This window comes from Parus major, chromosome 3, assembly GCF_001522545.3.
Source record: "Parus major isolate Abel chromosome 3, Parus_major1.1, whole genome shotgun sequence".
NCBI classification, from domain to species: domain Eukaryota; kingdom Metazoa; phylum Chordata; class Aves; order Passeriformes; family Paridae; genus Parus; species Parus major.
The window spans coordinates 11453917-11472021 of NC_031770.1; the positions used below are offsets into that span (position 1 = coordinate 11453917).

Consider the following 18105-nt stretch of genomic DNA (forward strand, 5'->3'; position numbering starts at 1 on the left):
TTGCCAGTAGGGAGAGGTGAATGGGAGTAAATCTAAGTGAAAAAATAACTAGACAAAATGTTTAACAAAACCATGCTTTTCTCATTGAAGAGAGCTAAGTTAGATTTCAACTGCTCAGCAGTTAAATGTCAGCTATCCTTTAGTAGTCTCCCTTTGTCTTTCACAAATCCATTCCAGCTATGAAAATAGGTGGTAGGTGCTGGTGTAAGGGTGGCTGTGGAAAGCTTGGCTTAATCTGAGAGTAGGGACCAATGATCAGCTCAGTGATTAGCCCAAACAAAATGTTGTGTGGGTTTTTTTGCCCAAAGTTGTGAGCATAGGTTGGTTGGTCTGAGGCTTTGGTACTCACTAATGTTCTTCTAAAGCCCCTGTTTTGTATAATTTCCTCTGCTAGTCCTTTGCTGTTGCTGCATTTCTTACTTTAGGAAACTGGGATTGAGGTGTGGAAATGTCACTGGAAGCCTTGATGGAGTTCTTTAGCTCTTCATTGTCAAATTTGCTGTGGGAAGTATAAAAATGTGTTGAACCTTTGAACGTGGGCATGTTGCAGCCACAGCAGGGTGACAGTGTCTTAGTAATACACTTTTGCCCCTCTTGGAAAGTGACAGTTGCTTTAGCTTGTGAAGAAAAGGGCTTTAATTTTGGTACTACATGTTTCTGGAGTCTAGAATGTGGTTCCAGGGTTGGAGGAGGCAGATAGACACTTGTAGGCAGGTAGTAGTGTGGTGAAGGCAGGTTTTGGATGAATGAGAGGATAGCCTTTTCCCTGTGAGCACCTTAGCAATCATGCCATAAACTTAGCTGAGCAGGGGAGATTGGAATGTCTCCTTTTTTGCAGTGCTGGAAAACAGTTCCTGAGAGCCTTGGCTTTTGGACCACAAAAGCCAACGAGATTTTGAAAATTTTGGTGCATTATTTCCATCCCAGTTCCATGTGTACACTCATTATTCTTGTACAAATGTGTAAAAACCTGGTCTTTGGGCTTTCTATTTGACAATTTCAGCTAGCTGACAGTGGCTAAACCCTCTTAGCACTAGTTCAGAGCAAGTTTAGTGTGTCAGCTCCAAGAATTGCCAATGGGAGATTAATAATTTCATGCCTTTTGGGAAAATTGTTCTCTGATTTCAGCTGCCTGCAGCTCTCAATACTGAGAACTGTTTGCTCACTGGCATGGAACATGATTCTTGCTCAGGACTGTCTGCTGAAAAGCAACAGAAATTGTGTCGCCTGAAGGATGGATTTTAGTTCTTGATTGCAGGGCTGGTTGAGAAACCTCAGTGCACATGAGATGTTGGTCAACTAAACCATTACAAGTACACCTTCATGTAAACATATGGGCATATATAGACATACATATGAATGTGTGTTTGGTAGCTATTCTGATACATTAAAGGGAATTTTGAGATACATCGCATAACTAGCTGCTGTGTGTTACTTGATTGTTTGTTTGTTTGTTTCTGTTGGTTAGTATTTTTTCTGTAGCTTGTTCTTCCTAATCAGAATACTCAAGAGAAAATCAAGATACAGTGTTGGGGCAATTATTAGAGAATAATGCTGCAGACTATGAATTTTATAACTTAGGCTTGCTTTCCAGGGCATTGAGAGGTATGGACCCTTTTAGCTGGACAAGGTAGAATGTCTGTTCCTGTCTGTACATGAGATCATGTGTAACTTTATCAATCTCATTACACGCAGTTCCACAAAATATGTGAAAACCTAACAGAACAAAATCTGATAGTGATCTAAATGGGAAGTATGGTTGGGCTACTTTTTGGAGATGAACATGTGATATGCATTCTGGAGGTTCTGAAATCTGTTAAGTTAGCAGGAGAAAAAAGCTCTTGTTACAGGGTCTTTTAAAATGTAATCAGTAGGGAGTTTCTATTCCCTTTTTCTAAGCTGTATGTCATCAGCTGGTATTTTGGTTACTTCTGCTTCTCTCAAACAACTGAAGCTACACAGGCTGTTTGAAATTAGGTTTTGTTTAAAGTATAAATGTCTGGATTTAAAAAAACACCAAGCACACAGATTGTTGTGAAAATTGCTCCATTAAAAATCTGCTGTGTTCAGCTCTTTCTATTTTTCTTTTATACAGGCGATATGGATTATGGTTTCGATTGAGGAAGTTGATACTCTGGTTGCTGGGAATGTACATAGCCATCCCATTTCTAGTAAAACTTTGCCCTGCTATTCAGGCAAAGCTGGTCTTCCTAAACTTTGGTAAGTGACTCAGTTGGGTGGGTGGGTGAGGGGACAAGGGGAAGGGTGTGCTTGTCTTTCATTTGTTTGCCTTTACTTTCACCCTCCACGTGAACAGCTTGTGAAGGACACAAAGTTTGATGGGTTGTAAACTTCCCCAGACTGTGGCTTGGAAAGCATTCTCTGTGGCCCTGGTGGTTGCTGTAGCTTGTCTTTATATAAATAGAGTGACCAAACTGAAGCCAATTTTCAGCCAAAAGAGTTTTCCTTCAGGAATACTGTGCAATGTGTCAGGTGTGTTTTTCTGAAGGGTTCCACACAGTTGCATGAATACACAGCAAGCAAGTGAAATTAAATCCAGCAATCTAATTTTGCATTTAAGCCTTGCTTATATTTTGTAATGAAGTTATGAAAAATATCTTCCTCTGATTGTGGAAGCTAAAGGGACCAACTATGGATACCTTGTTTTTTATATAACTTTGCTAATTTTGATTGAATGCTTTGCGTGTTCTCACACCTTGGATTGTGGTTGCTGTGAAGTGTGCACATGTGCAGGGCAGCTCTTGTGCTTTGATTGTCAGAACTGACAGCTACATAACCTGAACAGTGCAGGTTTCAGTAATTCTACTTTTGCAGAGCTTTGTTAGGTCTCACTGAAAACCCTTCCTCTGCTCATTCACAAGTGACCAAGATAATTGTCCTGCAGCATGTTTTTGTTGCTGTGTTTGCAAGGTTTCCTCTGTATGGTCTGCTGTTTAGAGTAGGCTCTCTGTTTAGAGTCAGAGCAGAGATTTCTAGAGAAATTGTCCAGAAACCTGCCCTGCAGGTGGAGAGTCATGAGTAGCATGGAGAGTGGGAGAAGATGGACCAGCTTTGCCCCAGTGGTTTTGGAAGTTCACCCCTGAACAAATACGAGACCTTGGTAAAGTGGCACAGTATTTGGAAGAAAATCACCATGGCAGTTCCAAAGAGGGGGAAATTCCTTCAATGTGTTGGGCCCTGGCTGCTGATTATTGGACTTTGCTCATTCCTGGACAGCATCCTCAGTGGGAGGGGAAGGAAAGCAGAGCAGCAGGCACCGTGGCCACTCAAACTGCAGCTGAACCAGAGCTGAACCTGTGCCAGGAGCAGTCGGCCCTGTACAGAACAAGAAATTCAAGACCAGATCAGTTTGTGTAGTGAGTGATGAAGAAGAAAGAAGCAGGACCCTCACAACTAGAGGAAGAGGCAGGGCCAGAGATAATCACCTGATCCCTATACCCAGTTGAGCTGTGAGGTGAGTCCCTGGTTACCTGGCTGCTCCAAGGAAGCCAAGCAATTGGGACTCCTGTCCCAGGATGCAGGCCTTGGCTGGGGATTTGGAAAAGACCAGAAACACTCAGCGTCTGGAAATGGCTCCTGTCAAGCATCAGGGAAAGATATCTTTGCAAGGATGACCTTTTAGTGCACCAAGAGAAGTGGAACACCATGGAGCAAGGTATCCAGTACCTGAGAGAATCAGCTGTGCTGGAGGTGATCTGTAGGGATTCAGAGAAGGAGTAGTCCTGTGTAAACCCAGATGACATCCAGCGTGCACAAACCACATGTTGGAAGTTCCTGTGGAGCATGGCAGTGTTATGTGTCAGCTCATTGGCACTGATATGGTGGAAAAGAGGAAACTAAAAAGTGGACAATTTGGTCTCCAAACTCCAGCCATATGAAGAAACCATCTCCTCCCTGGTATGGACCTGTGTCTCATCCATGGAAAGACTGTCCAAGGAATTAAAAAATTTAAATTAAAGAAGAAATTAAAAAGGGCCACCAGCAATTCAAGGAGGAACTGTCCCATGTCCTGCCAATACAGACCAGAGTCTCTGTTACTGTGAGAAGTCACTTCCCTGCTTGAGAGAGAGGGGTCACACCATGAGGTACCCTGTGGTTTGACCTGCATGGTGGTAAAATGTCAGTGGTGCCACCATAATGCAATTTTCTTTATTCCTTCAGTAGAAGAGTGGAGGCCACAATTTGTCTTTACCTGGAGAGGTGTGTACACCTGGAAACTACTGCCTCAGGTGTGGAAAGTCCCACCATCTGCCATGGACAGATCCAGACTGCACTGGAAAAGGATGAGGCTCCAGAACATCTGCAGTACATTGATGACTTCATCATTTGGGACAATACAGCAGAGGAGGTTTTTGAGAAAAGGGAGAAAATAATCCAGATCCTCCTGAAGTCCAGCTTTGCCACAAAACAAAGTAAGGTCAAGGGACCTGCCCAAGAAATTAAGTTTTTAGGAGTGAAATGGCAAGATGGATGTTATCAGATTCCAATGAACATGGTCAACAGAATAGCAGCCATGTCCCCACTGACCAGCAAGAAGGAAACACAGGAGCTTTGGGTTTTTGGAGCATGTATATCCCAGAGGACAGCGAAACTCTAAGCCCTCTCTATCTTATGATATAGAAGAAGAATAATTCCAAGTGGGGCTCTGAACAGCAGCAAGTTTTTGACCAGATCAAACAGGAGACTGCCCACATAGTAGCCCTTGAGCCAGTTAGAACAGGACAGGATGTAAAAAAAGTGCTCTGCTGCTGGGGAGGATGGTCCTTCCTGGAGTCTCTGGCAAAAGGAACCTGGAGAGACTCAAGGGCAACTCCTGGGGTTCTGGAGTTGGGGATATAAAGGATCCAAGGCCTGAATTTCTGGCTGATGTTAAACCACCACAAAGGCACAGAGGAGTTGCAGTCTGAGGGTCCACATTTGTCAAGTTAACATTGGCTGTTGTCTTCATTGGTTTTATGCTTGTGTTAAGTTTAATGATTTTTTAGAGGATAGGTGAAGTGAGATTTGACTTTCACCATTATCAGTATTTCTTTTTGTGTCACTAGCACAAAAGCTTTGGTGTGTTAATTGCTGTACCACTAAATCTCAAGGAGACAGATTTCCTGGTTCTGCTGTAGTGGAGCTCCGTTTTATGGGAAAAGACTGAACCCAAATCAGCTAACCCACGCCACTGATGCAGCAGAGATTTATAAAGCAGACTGGACAGAGATGGTTAAATGTTTGTCAAATGAAGCTTTGTCTGTCTCCCCTACCTTTTCTTAATTTTAGCCTGTTCCCTATTTTTTTGGTGGTTGCCTGTGTCTTCTTACCTTGCTGTCTTTGCTGTTCATGTTTTAAATCACTGCTGTAGCAAATTCATCCTTCTACACAAAATGGTCTTCCTAGACAGCAGATCTCTCCACTGCCTTGGTGAAACAAGTTTTTGTAAGAAAATAAAGGTAAAAATTAAAATTAAAATATTTATACTTTTTCTTTTTTTTTTTTAATTTCAGTGAGGGTCCCATATTTCATTGACTTGAAAAGACCACAGGATCAAGGTTTAAACCACACCTGTAATTATTACTTGCAGCCAGAGGAGGATGTAACCATTGGAGTCTGGTAAGGAATCCAGTTCTGTGCAGTATGTGCTATGCATCTTTATCCTTCTTTTTGTTCTTGGTGTTGCCTATTCAGTCTTTTTGCTGTGCATGCTCTCATTTGTGGATGTTTGTATTTTCCTCTGCCAAGTGACCGAGTTCATGTTGGAAAGTATGCAAATCTCTGGGGCTCATCTGAGCTCGGATCAGTAATGTACAAAACACATCCAGACAACCTGTGCATTCAGAGAAACATCAAAATTTGGAATCATAAAGGTTACAGGTCTGCATCACTACAAAGATCTTGCCTCCAGATCAGACCAGACCCATGCAGTTAGACATTTTGTCATTCAATTCTGATTCATATTTTGTTTTGCAAAATACATGTGGGGGAAGATAGGAAAACAGATCAAAGTGTTCAGAGTAGGAGGAGGAAAATTCAGTTCATAAAACATATGTAAGATTTGGAGAGTGGGTGAGAACGGAACACACAGTTTACTCTCTTCACAAAACAAGTGACAGTGTCAGAGCTCATTTGTCATTTCTTTCTCACAAAGATGATTTTCTGGTCCCAGGTAGGGACAACTCATTTTAGCTCCTTGTTACCCTGAATCCTGTCTGGAATGGAGGGAAGGGGGTGTTCCCTTAAAAGAGACAGTGATGTTCAATCTGTGAAGTGCAGGATTTGGAGTGTGCAGTTGTGTCTGCAACTTAGATGTGTCCTTCAATGCAGTAGAGATTCTCTCTTCACAGAGTACATAACCTTTAAATGGGATAGAGATATTCTTATAATTAGGACAACTTCTTTCCTTTAAGTAAATTTTAGTGAAAGACATGTTTAGAAACTTGAAAACTTCAGTCTGTCCAGGATAGGCTGATAAATAGTTGTTTGATTCTTCACCTGGACAATTAAAATTCTACTTGCAAAGCTGTAAAATAAGTCTTTATTGCAGTTTCGGGATTTGTACTTTGCTTTCCTTGAGACTGTACTGTGTATCTTTGCTAAAACAGAACTGCCAGCTTGTGGTAGCAATTCAGAGGCTGTCATTTGCCTTGATATGTATGGAAGATTTTCACAAACATTTAGAACCTTGCTTTTAAAAGCCAGTGCAAGGTCTTGTGTTTGGTACATTTGTGAAACAGAATCCTCAACCTGCTTTGTTTGTAAGTTTGCAAAAGTCTTGGGACAGAACAGTTGAAGAATTTTTCAGTTTCACAGTTACTGAGGCTCTTTACCTCTTCAAGACCTTGGTGTCTGCTGAATGCATGCAAACAAGTAGAATTTTTACATTGCTTTCTCCCTGTTAGTTTGTCTTCTGAGCTTTACATCCGGGGAGGATCTGTGTGGTAGGTGCAAGTTTGTCTGCCTTTCAGATAAAAAGGCATGTGGGTACTTAAGTTACTTCTGATGGCTGTAAGCCAGCCCCATTCTCAACAACTGAGATGGATATGGGCATGTACTTGCTTTGTGTTTGTATTCTAATTATCCAGTTTAATTGCCCACCTTCTGTTCAGTCTGTCATTCCTCTGTCATTCCTCCACCAGTGTTGAATTCTTTCTTGCAGGCCACCTAGGTACATTATCTACAGAACTGCTGTGAGTTAAAAATTCCTGCCTCTTGTAGGTTGTAACTTTTTCAGATAAAATGTTACACCTTCAAGAACCTTGTGCCTGAAAACAAAACACATGATCATCTCCTCAGAGCCTGGGCTCCCCCTTTTTCTCAGATTGGCTGTAGTCAGATATGCCTCTTAATCTCTACACATTCTCTCTGAGCCCAACTGCCTTTGATTATTCTGAACATCTGCTGACATAGCAGTGAATCTTGTTTATGATATATAAGTATGTTAATTGAAGTAAGTGAGTGCCATAAAAGCTGAGGAACTGCAATTCTTTTCCCAGAGCAGCAGGAAGTTCAGTAATTGTGCCTTTGAAGTGTGATGCCTTGCACAGACAGCCCTAAGTTTTGAGGGCAATGGTAATGGGAGGTGAAAATGTACAAAGAGTTGTAGCCACTGCCTTTTCAATGTGATCATTTGTCAGCTAATCAGGACAGTTGTATGAAAAGTGTGTGTGAGGTGTGTAATCCTGAGTGAAGGAGTTGAACAGAAAATCTCAGAGTTCAAGTGGCAGACACTTCAGTGTTGAGTAGCAGCAGGACAGTGTAAATTTTCCTTCTGTACACAGGCACACGGTCCCTGCAGCCTTGTGGAAGAATGCCCGAGGGAAGGACCAGCTGTGGTTTGAAGAAGCTTTGGGCTCCAGCCATCCTGTAATCCTTTACCTGCATGGCAATGCAGGAACAAGGTGAGCCACAAAACACTGATGGCTTTGTTTCAGGTTGTGTTTTCCTGGCTTGTCACAGCTTCAGCACATTGAGAAAGACAGACAGAGAAAAACTCTTTTGGGGCTGTAGCGATAGGACAAGGGAAAATGGTTTTAAACTAAATGAGGGTCGATTTAGGCTGGATACAGGGAAGATTTTGCAATGAGGGTGGTGGTCAAACACTGGAACAGGTTGCCCAGAGAGGAGGCAGATGCCCCATTCCTGGAAACATTCATGGTCAGGCTGGATGGGGCTCTGAGCAAACTGATCTAACTGAAGATGTCCCTGCTTGTTGCAGGGGATTTGGACTAGATGGCCTTTAAAAGTCTCTTCCAACCCAAACTGAATGATTAAAACTGAAATAAAATCTAAAATTAGTTTGGTGCTTCTCCTTTTAAAAGAAGGCACATATGTTTTATGGAATGATCCCTCTCCATTTATTGAATGTTGGAATAGATTTATTGCAGTTATCAGAGATACCTGATATTATAGTTTACCTTGTATCCTCTGCTAGAAGCCAGGAGGTTGTGACCCTTCCTAAATCAGGTGATGAGAAATATTTCTTTTCAGCGTAGTAGTCTCTGAATTGAGACATGGGATGGTATTAGTGCTTCTGTATATGTGACTCACGGGCATTAAATAAACCTTCCAGTTCCTTTTGTGTGTTTATTTTGGTAATTAACACATTCTGAGGAAGGAAAATCAGAAGGAAAGAGGAAGGTCATGTGCTGATCTTGTTTCATTATTGCATCTGTCTAGGACATTTGTCTGGACCAGGAGCACGTCTAAAATTTGAAAATTTATAGTTGACTGTTTACTGGCTAAAGTTGTAGGTTAGTTCTCTGTACTTTATTGATGGATGCTAAAAACCATTAATGCAGTGTGAAGATACTTCTCAGGATCATATTCTTCCTGCCACCTCTCCACATGTTACAGTGCTTTTGTTAGTTTATTAGAACACAGTCTTTTCTCTTAAAAATACTCATTTTACAAAAGAGTATCAACCCCATGCTGAATTTGGAGTGTCAGTTCTTGGGATGTTTTTTCTTGATTGCATGTTCTTTTGAAGCTGATGTCAGCCCATAGATTCTCTGCAAGAGCAGCAACATTGTAGGAAAACAAATTCCATGATGTAAACTAAAACTGGTTTAGCTGTGCTGGTAGTGAAGGTTTGCTAGCCTCTACATCACAAGAACATTTTTACACAGGTTCTTGTCTCAGCAGTGTGCTTTTCTTGGTACAAGGGCACGGTGTGGAAGATGTGTGCTGCAACCCAGGAAATGCATGAGCAGATGGGTTTTTTGAAAACCGCCCTTGCCTTCTTGTGCTGATGCATTGCAAGATTTAATCAAATTGTAGTATTGTTTTTCAAATATTTCTTCACTTTGTTTTTTTTTGCTTTTGCCTTTATTTGGTGTAGCAAATGATACAAAGGGAAGCCATTCTGCAGCTTAGTGGTGGCAATTTGGGGCCGGTATCTCTGCTGTGTGTGTATTGATTAGATTTCCTTCTCAACTCCCCCAAGTGCTCCTGAGATAAAGCACTGAGCTAGGGATCAGTTACATATTTCACATTTCACTTTGTGCACTGGAGGAGCTGGAGGTGTCTTGGCATTGCCATTTCAGATTTAATGTATGTCACTATATGTTTGTTTCTGTGCTGCACATTCAGTTGTGTGTCCAAGGACTGTTTTACCTGCTGCATTAACCATGAGTGAAAGGCACTGCATTCCTGGTTTGACTTGAGTGATCTGGGGCTGAGGCAAAAAAGCCATGTGTACTTGATCCCCTTAGGAAAAAATCCCGTTACACTTTAAGGAAAGCATGAAAAAGCACAAATGTGTGCATGTGAAAGGTGACTTTTCAAACAAACAGATCATTGTGTTCAGGCTTGTATGATTCACAATCACTTAAAAGCAACCCCTTGTATCTTGCCCTGTTCTTTACTGCATTAGGTAGTTTGTAGCACAGTTGGACCTGACAGCTTTTGGCTGGCAAGTGCATGTGTTCTTAGAGGGAGATATGGCATTTTGGTTTAGAGACTGCACTGACCAAACCAGTCAAGGTATGAAAGTTTTAGAGTTTTCATGAGTGCCAGAGTACATTTACTGTAATACCAATACTAGACCAAAGTTTGATATGGATTAGCCATGTCATGTTGTGCATATGTCTTAAGGTATGTAATACTGAAATTTCAGTAAATTCACATTCCTTTCCATTGTCTAGGTTTCAGTTTCTATTTATAAATAAAAGCAGATTCTTCCCCTGGACTTATTTACAGTGTTCAGCTCTGCTTTTCTCTGCTCACATTTTTGCACATGTCCTTTCTTTCCTTGTGCTTGGAGCCAGGTGAGAAAATCTAAGGGCCACCTACTTGGCTTAATGTCGTGATTTCTGCTGGGAGCATCAAAGTTTTGAGAGTCAGGACCCACTGGCTGGGACAGCACTTGTGGCAAGAGATCGTTTTTGCAAAGCAAAAAGGGACAGACTGTTCTGGGTGCATTACAGACTTTGGAAAAGGCAGATAGCAGGGTGGGTTGAAAAGTTCATTTTTACCTGCTGTGAGGCAACATTTAATGGAGAAGTTGACTTCAAAATGATGTCCTTCATACCTCGATGAAGTCTGGCTGTCTCCTTGAAGCCTGTGACAAAGCATTTATGGTGTTCATGTTTGGCATGTTTTTATTAGATTGCTTGAGGCAATTGGGAAATATGTTTCTGGAAACTTAAATGCTCAAATGTGGTTGGTTTGGAGGTTTTTTGTGTTTGTTTCTTTTTGTTTGATTGTTTTATGTTTTTCTTTCTTTTTTCCTCTCCTTTTCTCTTCATCAATCACTCTTGCCAGAGGAGGGGATCACCGTGTGGAGCTTTACAAGGTAGGTGGCTGCCTGTGTTGTCCAAACAGCTGCATTAACACATCAGGTGTGCACAGAGTTGAGAAGACTGCTCAAACAGCCCACTGCCAGCAGGCACAGGGCTCTTGGGGCTCTGTGTCCTTTAAATAGAGATTTAAATATATGGGAAAAGGGATCTGTAAGCTGTGAGCATACTTCTCCCATCTTCAAAGATGTTTGAAAGGTCTTCTGTTTGCTGTTGTTAACTGCCAGCTCCAACACAGTTTCTGGGAAAAATCAAAAGTTTTATTTAATTACAGCCCCAGTTTGATTGATTAGCTTGGTACTAATCTAAGGTACCATTTAAGAGTATTCAGCCTGGATTTCATCTTTACTCATAGCACAGCACATTTGTATGACTGGTGCCATCTCATGTGCAGAAGGTTTTATAGAAAATCCAATGAATTTCCCAGGTGTAGCAATATGGTGTGAGTTATGTGAGAACACAGTTGCTTTGAGTGTTTTCGCTAACGATTTTTGAGGTAATTAATTTTATTAAACTCTCTTTTAGCTGAAATTCTCACACACAATTTCTTGGTCATGTTTCTAAAAAAGCAATAATTGTTTTTGCTGGTTCATTTCAGAGAGGTCTGAGTCTGATTTTTCTTCTCTTTATAATTTGTGTCAGTGTTGGCACTCATAAAGCTTTATTACAATTCAATGCAAGATCCCCTGCTGCAAAATCTTTCAAATTCAGATTGCTTAGAAAATAACGTTTAGCAACCCCAAGGAGGCAGGTGATACTTCATTTCCTTTAGGAAAAAAAGATGAGCTAAGTTGCAGAAAATTGGTTGAGTAGACTGTCATGTATGGTGATCTGTTTTGTCATTTTTCTGGGAACCAGCCTCTGCTGCAATGCATTTTGTGCTGGCCAAGACAGGCAGAGGAGCTGGTTTTGATTTTGATGGACAGGAGCAGCAGTGTCTCAGAATATACAGAGTTGGTGTCTTTCTGTGTGTACATATACAGAGAACACAGTTTACCAAAACCCTAGGTTTCTATTCCTGGGTCTGGTATTCTTTGCTTCTGAGAGCATCCAGGCAAGCTGCTTAGTTTGCCTTTTTCAGTCAGTGTGAACACACACATGGGCTTAGCAGAACCACTCCAGAAACTCCAGGTTTGTGTTTATTCCAGCAGAATGAACCAGTTTGGGATGCTGTCCTTTTTGCTGGTGCTTTTAATAGGCCTTCCATGCAGCCAACACATAGCTAACATGTACAGAAGATAGGTGAGCTCTCAACAGATTAAATAATTTTTAATGGCCTAGGAAAGGTGAGGTTGTATATGATATCTTAGCAGTAAAATCACATTGTAAAGCTAAAAACCAAACTTTTCAGGAAGAAACTTCATCTTCTGCATGTCCAATCAGGGAACTCAACGTGTAAGTGAACATATAAAAATGCCATATAGTGATTCCATTGGAAACAGCTATCCTGCAGCATCTAATTTGTCTAGTGGGAAGTGCTCTCTCCCTTTTCCAGTCAGGTGCCAGTTGTCTGTATTAACTCCACTTGATACTGTGTGCCCCAAAGTGGTTGTGAAATGTTTGTTTATAAATCTACCCAATATATGTAATCTCTTAAAATTGTGCTACAAGTAATGCTCAGCTGACAGGTGTCATTTCATTTGTAGAGTAAAATAGTCCCAGTACCACTAGAAAACTTATATTTCCTCTTTAGAGTATAGCATAATACTAATATTGCTTTTTTAAAAATAATGTATCATGCATAGACCACAAGAGCAACATATTAATCCTTTTGTAACTTTTTGTTGATTTTTGTATACCACAGAGCTGTTAGATTCATAGCAAGTAATGATAGCTTGGAATGCTTGTATTGGTTTTACCAAGGCACTTTTTCCAAGCAAGTTGGTCTAAAATTGAGTGGGTTTACTTCTTTTTAACAGACTTTGTTGGGGTTACCATTGGTTATAAAAAAAATATTCATAATAGAGCAACTGCACATTTTTGATCTATATGTTTAAGCCTTCTGAAACGAGCTCCTATATGTTATGCTTACATTTATGCCAATTCAAGTAACATAATTGAAGCAGTTGTACTCTTTCACTGGAAAACATGAAAGTCTTTGTAGGGGTAACAGTAGGATATTTGCAGATCTTAAGGTCAAAGCTGTTAAAGGGATAATCAGCATCTTAGGTAGCCTGATATGAGGTCCAGGAAACACATGGAGTAAAACCAGTGGGCTGAGATGATTAGGGTTTGGAAAGCTCTGTGCCTTCTACATTAAAACGCTGTAAATTGGCCATTCAACATGTCAATAATTTTATAAAATGAATCCCTGCATCTTGGCCTGGTACAAGAGGATGGCTGGTGTGCAAGGCTCTGTAATGGCTTTCTGAGTGTTTCTCTGCCTTCCAGGTTCTCAGCTCCCTCGGGTACCACGTGGTGACGTTTGACTATCGAGGTATGTGGGCTTCTTTTACAAACATTTGCTGCCAGCTAATTAGGTGTGATTATTACTTCTCTTTTTCCCACTCATTCAAAGAGTTTCCAGAAATTTCTTTCCAGTGCCTTCCTGTGTAGCACTGCTTCCTGATGTCCAGTTGGGTGGGCTCTGGCTCCTGTGTGTCCTCATGCACAGGGCGCATATTTGGGAGCTCAGGAACAGAGAGTGAGCCAGGCACACAGGCTGTCACAGCATCCACTTAAGGCATCCCCCAGGTGCACATACAGAAGCTGATGGGCTTGCCTAGGTGTAGTCCTTTTGGATAAGATCTAGTTGACTTTCCTGAGGTCACACAAGGAACTGAACTTGTCCTTACTTCTTTCTGAAAGCTCATGAGTGAGATAAGACAGAGTAAATGATTTGCTAACAATACCTGGCAGAAGCCATGACTGCTTTGCACCTCTGCACCAGCAGTCAGGCATCTGCTGCTCTTTTTTCACCTTCTTAGTATTTAAGCCTTGGCTGCAGTGTACTGCCATTGCAGATACAGGAAAGAAATTAATCCATTGCATTTTTATCAAGAAGACACTTGGGAGAGGTTTTATTTGTAGGAGCTTGCCCTGTTTTTCTGTCCTGCTGGCAGCTGTGTCTCTGGCTGCTTATTAGAAGGGCTGTGGGGTGCTAGCTTGCTAAGACCATACAACGTGTAGATGTGCTGGATGCAGCCAGAACAGTCAGGAGGGTGGAAAATTGCTGGAGGGCACTGATGGAGCAGCACAGACAAACTGATGTTGCGACAGCTCTGTGAGACATGGTTGGGTTTTGGCCCTAAGCGTCCAATCCGGGGCTGTCAGACTCCACTTACAAATTGGTTACGTGCATGCAAAAACAGGAAAGGTTTGGGAGCTGGGTTGTTGCATGTGGGTATGTGCAAGAATGCTGTTGTAGCAGTGTTTGAGATCCAGTCCTTGGTTTTGTTGACTAAATCCACAAAACCTCCTTGGCAGACAGCAGTTACCTGGATTAAATGACTGTGAGTCATTAGCCCTTAATCAGGGCTTTCAGCCCCAAATAGTAGAGGTGCACAAACAGAGTGCAGGGAACAGGTGAAGTCCCAGGTCCCTTTGCAGCTGTAGATGGCTGCATGGGAGGAGCTGGCTGGCTCTGCTGAGCAGTTTGAGCGATTTTCAGCAGGACTCTTTGTGTTCCAGGCTGGGGTGACTCAATAGGCAGCCCGTCAGAGAGGGGAATGACCTATGATGCCCTTCATGTCTTCGACTGGATAAAAGCACGGAGTGGAGACAACCCTGTCTATATATGGGGACACTCCCTGGGCACAGGGTAAGCATCTAATCTTAGTGGCACTCCTAAAGAACATTAAGCACTGACCTTGGATGAAGGTGCTGTTTTGCTATAATCCCTGGGCTGGTTTGGCTTGGCATCTGTGGTATAATTTCTGGAGGGTGGCTTCTCCTTTTGCACTGTACAGAGTGAGAAGGGCTACAGTGAATGACTGCAGCAATGGATCTTGAACTTCATTGTCCAGAGGGTTCACACTAGAAAGACACTTAGAATAATAGATTGCAGATTGTCTTTCAGAGTAGAACATCAGACTTCCCTAGTATTCTAAAAGAGTGTCTCAGACCAGCCATGCTTGTGTGTGCCTTGTCCTTACAAAAGGTTTTCCTCCTGTCCTGATGAACATGCTGTGTGTAATCAGTGCTTGTGTAGATGCCTGCATGACTTCGATGCTGGCCACCTCTGATGTTTGCATGGTCATGCCTGGCACAGGGAAGTTCAAGGTGTCAAGTATCTTTGCCTTCATGTTTTTAACTTTCATTTCCTGCTTCCTCCCTTTCCATAGCTGTCTGGAGGCAAGTCATGTTCAGCATCACATGCTCTTACCTTTGTGATTGGTGGAGGAGCAGAGGTAACACAAGAGTTACCTTTGAGCTGATCTGTGTACAGATAAACTGTAAGACCACAAAAGCTGTGAAATACATGCTGGTTCAGGGAGGTATTTCAGGGAAGTGGCTCTTCACTGCTGTGACACTAAACACCCTGCTTTGTTTGAGAAAAGACAAAGACTTTCTCTTTGTCTTGTCCTCTACACTTTTTGCCCTGTTCAGAATCCCTTTCTGGGTCAGAGCATGCTTGTGATGTTTCCCAACACTGCAGTCAGAGTGTCCTGAGACTGGTCCCCAGCTGAGTTCTTTAGTGACCACAGCCAGTCTGGAGTTCAAGGTTTGTGAAATGTGCTGTGCTTGGAGGACTTGGCAACTTTGGAAATATCCCTGTCTCATTAGGGTGATGCATAGGGGAGACCTTGCTGCCTTCTGTCCCAGTTAGGGAAGCAACTTGCAGTGTAGCCCTGGGATGCTGCACTCCAGCTGCCTGGAACACAGCCCCCCTCTGCCTATATCCCGTATTCCCCTCTTGCTCAGCCCTTGTGGTCTGGAGGTAGGAGGCTGTGTCCCACTGCTGTGGATGTGCTGGGAGCCTGACAGCCACCTGAAAGGAGTCCATCCAAGGGGCTGCCTGGTGTGTTTCTTCCTTGGATTTGTTCACTTACACACAGGCCCCTGATGTTACTTGGGGCAGTCGGGTACATGAGGCTGGTGGGAGCACAGGACCAGCTTCCCAGACCTCGTGCAGTGTGAGGGATTGACCTTGTGGCTGTTGAGTTGTACCTGTGCCAGGTACAAGTGGAGCTGCTGCTCTGCAGAGGGCCTGTGCCAATTCAGTGCTCCTTCTTCTTTACAGAGTTGCAACAAATCTGGTGCGGCGGCTCTGCGAGAGAGGTGAGTGTGACGCGTGGATGTGCTTCCCAGCAGCCTGCTGCTGACCCAGATTCCCGCAGATGTTTGGGGTGGTGACAGAGCTGTCCTTGGTGCACCGTGGCAGCAGCTGCTCTCATGAGGCAGACCCTGACCTTGCTGGCTGTCTGCACCCCTGCATTTCAGTACATTGCCTTTGGCTTTTCAGAAACACCTCCGGATGCTCTGATCCTGGAATCTCCATTCACCAACATACGGGAGGAGGCACGGAGTCACCCCTTTTCTGTGGCAAGTACACAGTGACACACTGGTGGCATGGAATTGTGTGCATAGAAATGAACCTTCAGAAGTGCTGGAGCTTAGCTAACTGCACCACTTGTGGGGCAGTGGTGGTATCTGTAAACTACACTTGAGACAGCTGCTGGGAACACACAATAAGCAGTGCCAGAGCCATGTGTCCAGCATGGGAATGAACTGGCTCTGAACTGAGCAGACACCCAGTCCAGACCTCAGATGCAGCCAAGCTGGTGAGATGCCCTGGGATAAAACGCTTCCCAGAAGAATTTCCTACAGTCCTGCATGAAATCTGGAGACTTTGACCATGCAAGCACCCACAGGGCCTGCTCCTGAGCAGGCTGGTAAGATAGGCCTGAAACAGGGGAGGAAAAATAATGCTGGTGGAAATGGGCAGTCTTACAGCAAAGAGCATGGTCAGCAGCCAAGGGATGTTATGGGGTGGCAGTGGCCTGCCCTGTTAGTACTGTTTGTATCAGTGGCCTGCTGGTGCCTGCTACTAATGCAGATTTTTCCTCTCAGATATACAGATACTTCCCTGGATTTGATTGGTTCTTCCTTGACCCCATCACGACGAGTGGAATTAAATTTGCAAACGATGAGAAGTGAGTTACCTCTTTGCTGGGGTCTCAGCTGTGGCTGAAGTAAGCCATGGCAAGCATCAATGAGGATAGAGATGAGACTGCACTCTCTGGCTTTTTTTTGTTGCTGCATTGCTCTTACTGGAGTGATTTCAATTACTCTCACAGCCCTGAGAGCAGCACAGTGGAGCTCTGTCTTTTTAAATTGTTCATGTAAGAACAGATGCAACAGAGAGAACAGAGACTACTCAGGGATTTGCTGATTTGGTTTGTGCCATTTATGCTTTTCAAGTGTACCTTACAAGTTAAACAGTAGCATTGGAACATGGAAGGAAGGTTTGAGTAGATTTCTTTGCTGTGTATTTGCCTAAGCCACTGTGCCTGTAATCACATTGTGTCCTTTCACTGAGTCTTTCATTGAAGAGCCTGAGCATTTGTGAGTTTCCAGTATTGAAACCAAACTGGACTTGGGTGGGGGTGGGGGGGTGGGAAGGGTGATGATTTACAGTGGAGTGAGCCACTTTTCTCTGGTCTAAGCAGCAAGAAAATTTTATGAGCATGTCTTTCACTGGTGAATTTTCTATAGATCAAATGAATGGTGACCAGATAAGGTTTTAAATTGTAGTTAATAGCCCACAGCACATGTTTGTCATTGCACTCTTCTTGAAAATGTACATGTGTTGGCGTTGGAGAATGATGGGATTGCTCTGAGCCTTTGTGACATTGTTGTCTGTTTTACAGTGTGAAATACATTTCCTGCTCCCTGCTCATCCTTCATGCTGAGGATGATCCAGTGGTACCATTTCATCTGGGAAAAAAGGTACACACATGGCTCTGCAAACTGATTTGATTGGAGGAACTGGTGTGGATAGAACGTCTCAGCCAGGCAAGAAGTCAGTAACAGAAAGGTGTAAAATGCATAGCCCAGAGGGACTGCAGATTCTGTAGTGTTGGTGGTGGCAAATCAGTAGTGAAATGAGGCTGGAGCCACCAAAGCTGCTCATGCCAGGGCCCCTCAACCATGCCTGAAGGGGCTGTGGGTTTGGCAGGGGGAGCTGGGTTGGATTAACACGAGTGCCTCACTTGCCTCCCCTTGGGTTCAGCTTTACAACATCGCGGCGACGTCGCGGAGTTTCCGGGACTACAAGGTGCAGTTTGTGCCCTTCCACACAGACCTCGGCTACCGGCACAAGTACATCTACAGGAGTCCAGAGCTACCTCGGATACTGCGG

General features: G+C 43.1%; 1 protein-coding gene across 1 annotated transcript in view; it reads left to right on the forward strand.

Moving 5' to 3' along the window:
* The window catches only part of ABHD12 (abhydrolase domain containing 12, lysophospholipase), a 37713-nt gene that overhangs the window by 17330 nt on the left and 2278 nt on the right, over window positions 1-18105 (forward strand). The window contains exons 2-12 of the mRNA XM_015622251.2: window positions 2096-2220; window positions 5514-5619; window positions 7785-7904; window positions 10768-10798; window positions 13194-13239; window positions 14433-14562; window positions 15985-16022; window positions 16207-16286; window positions 16815-16897; window positions 17615-17693; window positions 17977-18104. Coding sequence (XP_015477737.1) covers window positions 2096-2220; window positions 5514-5619; window positions 7785-7904; window positions 10768-10798; window positions 13194-13239; window positions 14433-14562; window positions 15985-16022; window positions 16207-16286; window positions 16815-16897; window positions 17615-17693; window positions 17977-18104 — 966 coding nt within the window. The remainder of the gene's footprint in view (window positions 1-2095; window positions 2221-5513; window positions 5620-7784; window positions 7905-10767; window positions 10799-13193; window positions 13240-14432; window positions 14563-15984; window positions 16023-16206; window positions 16287-16814; window positions 16898-17614; window positions 17694-17976; window position 18105) is intronic.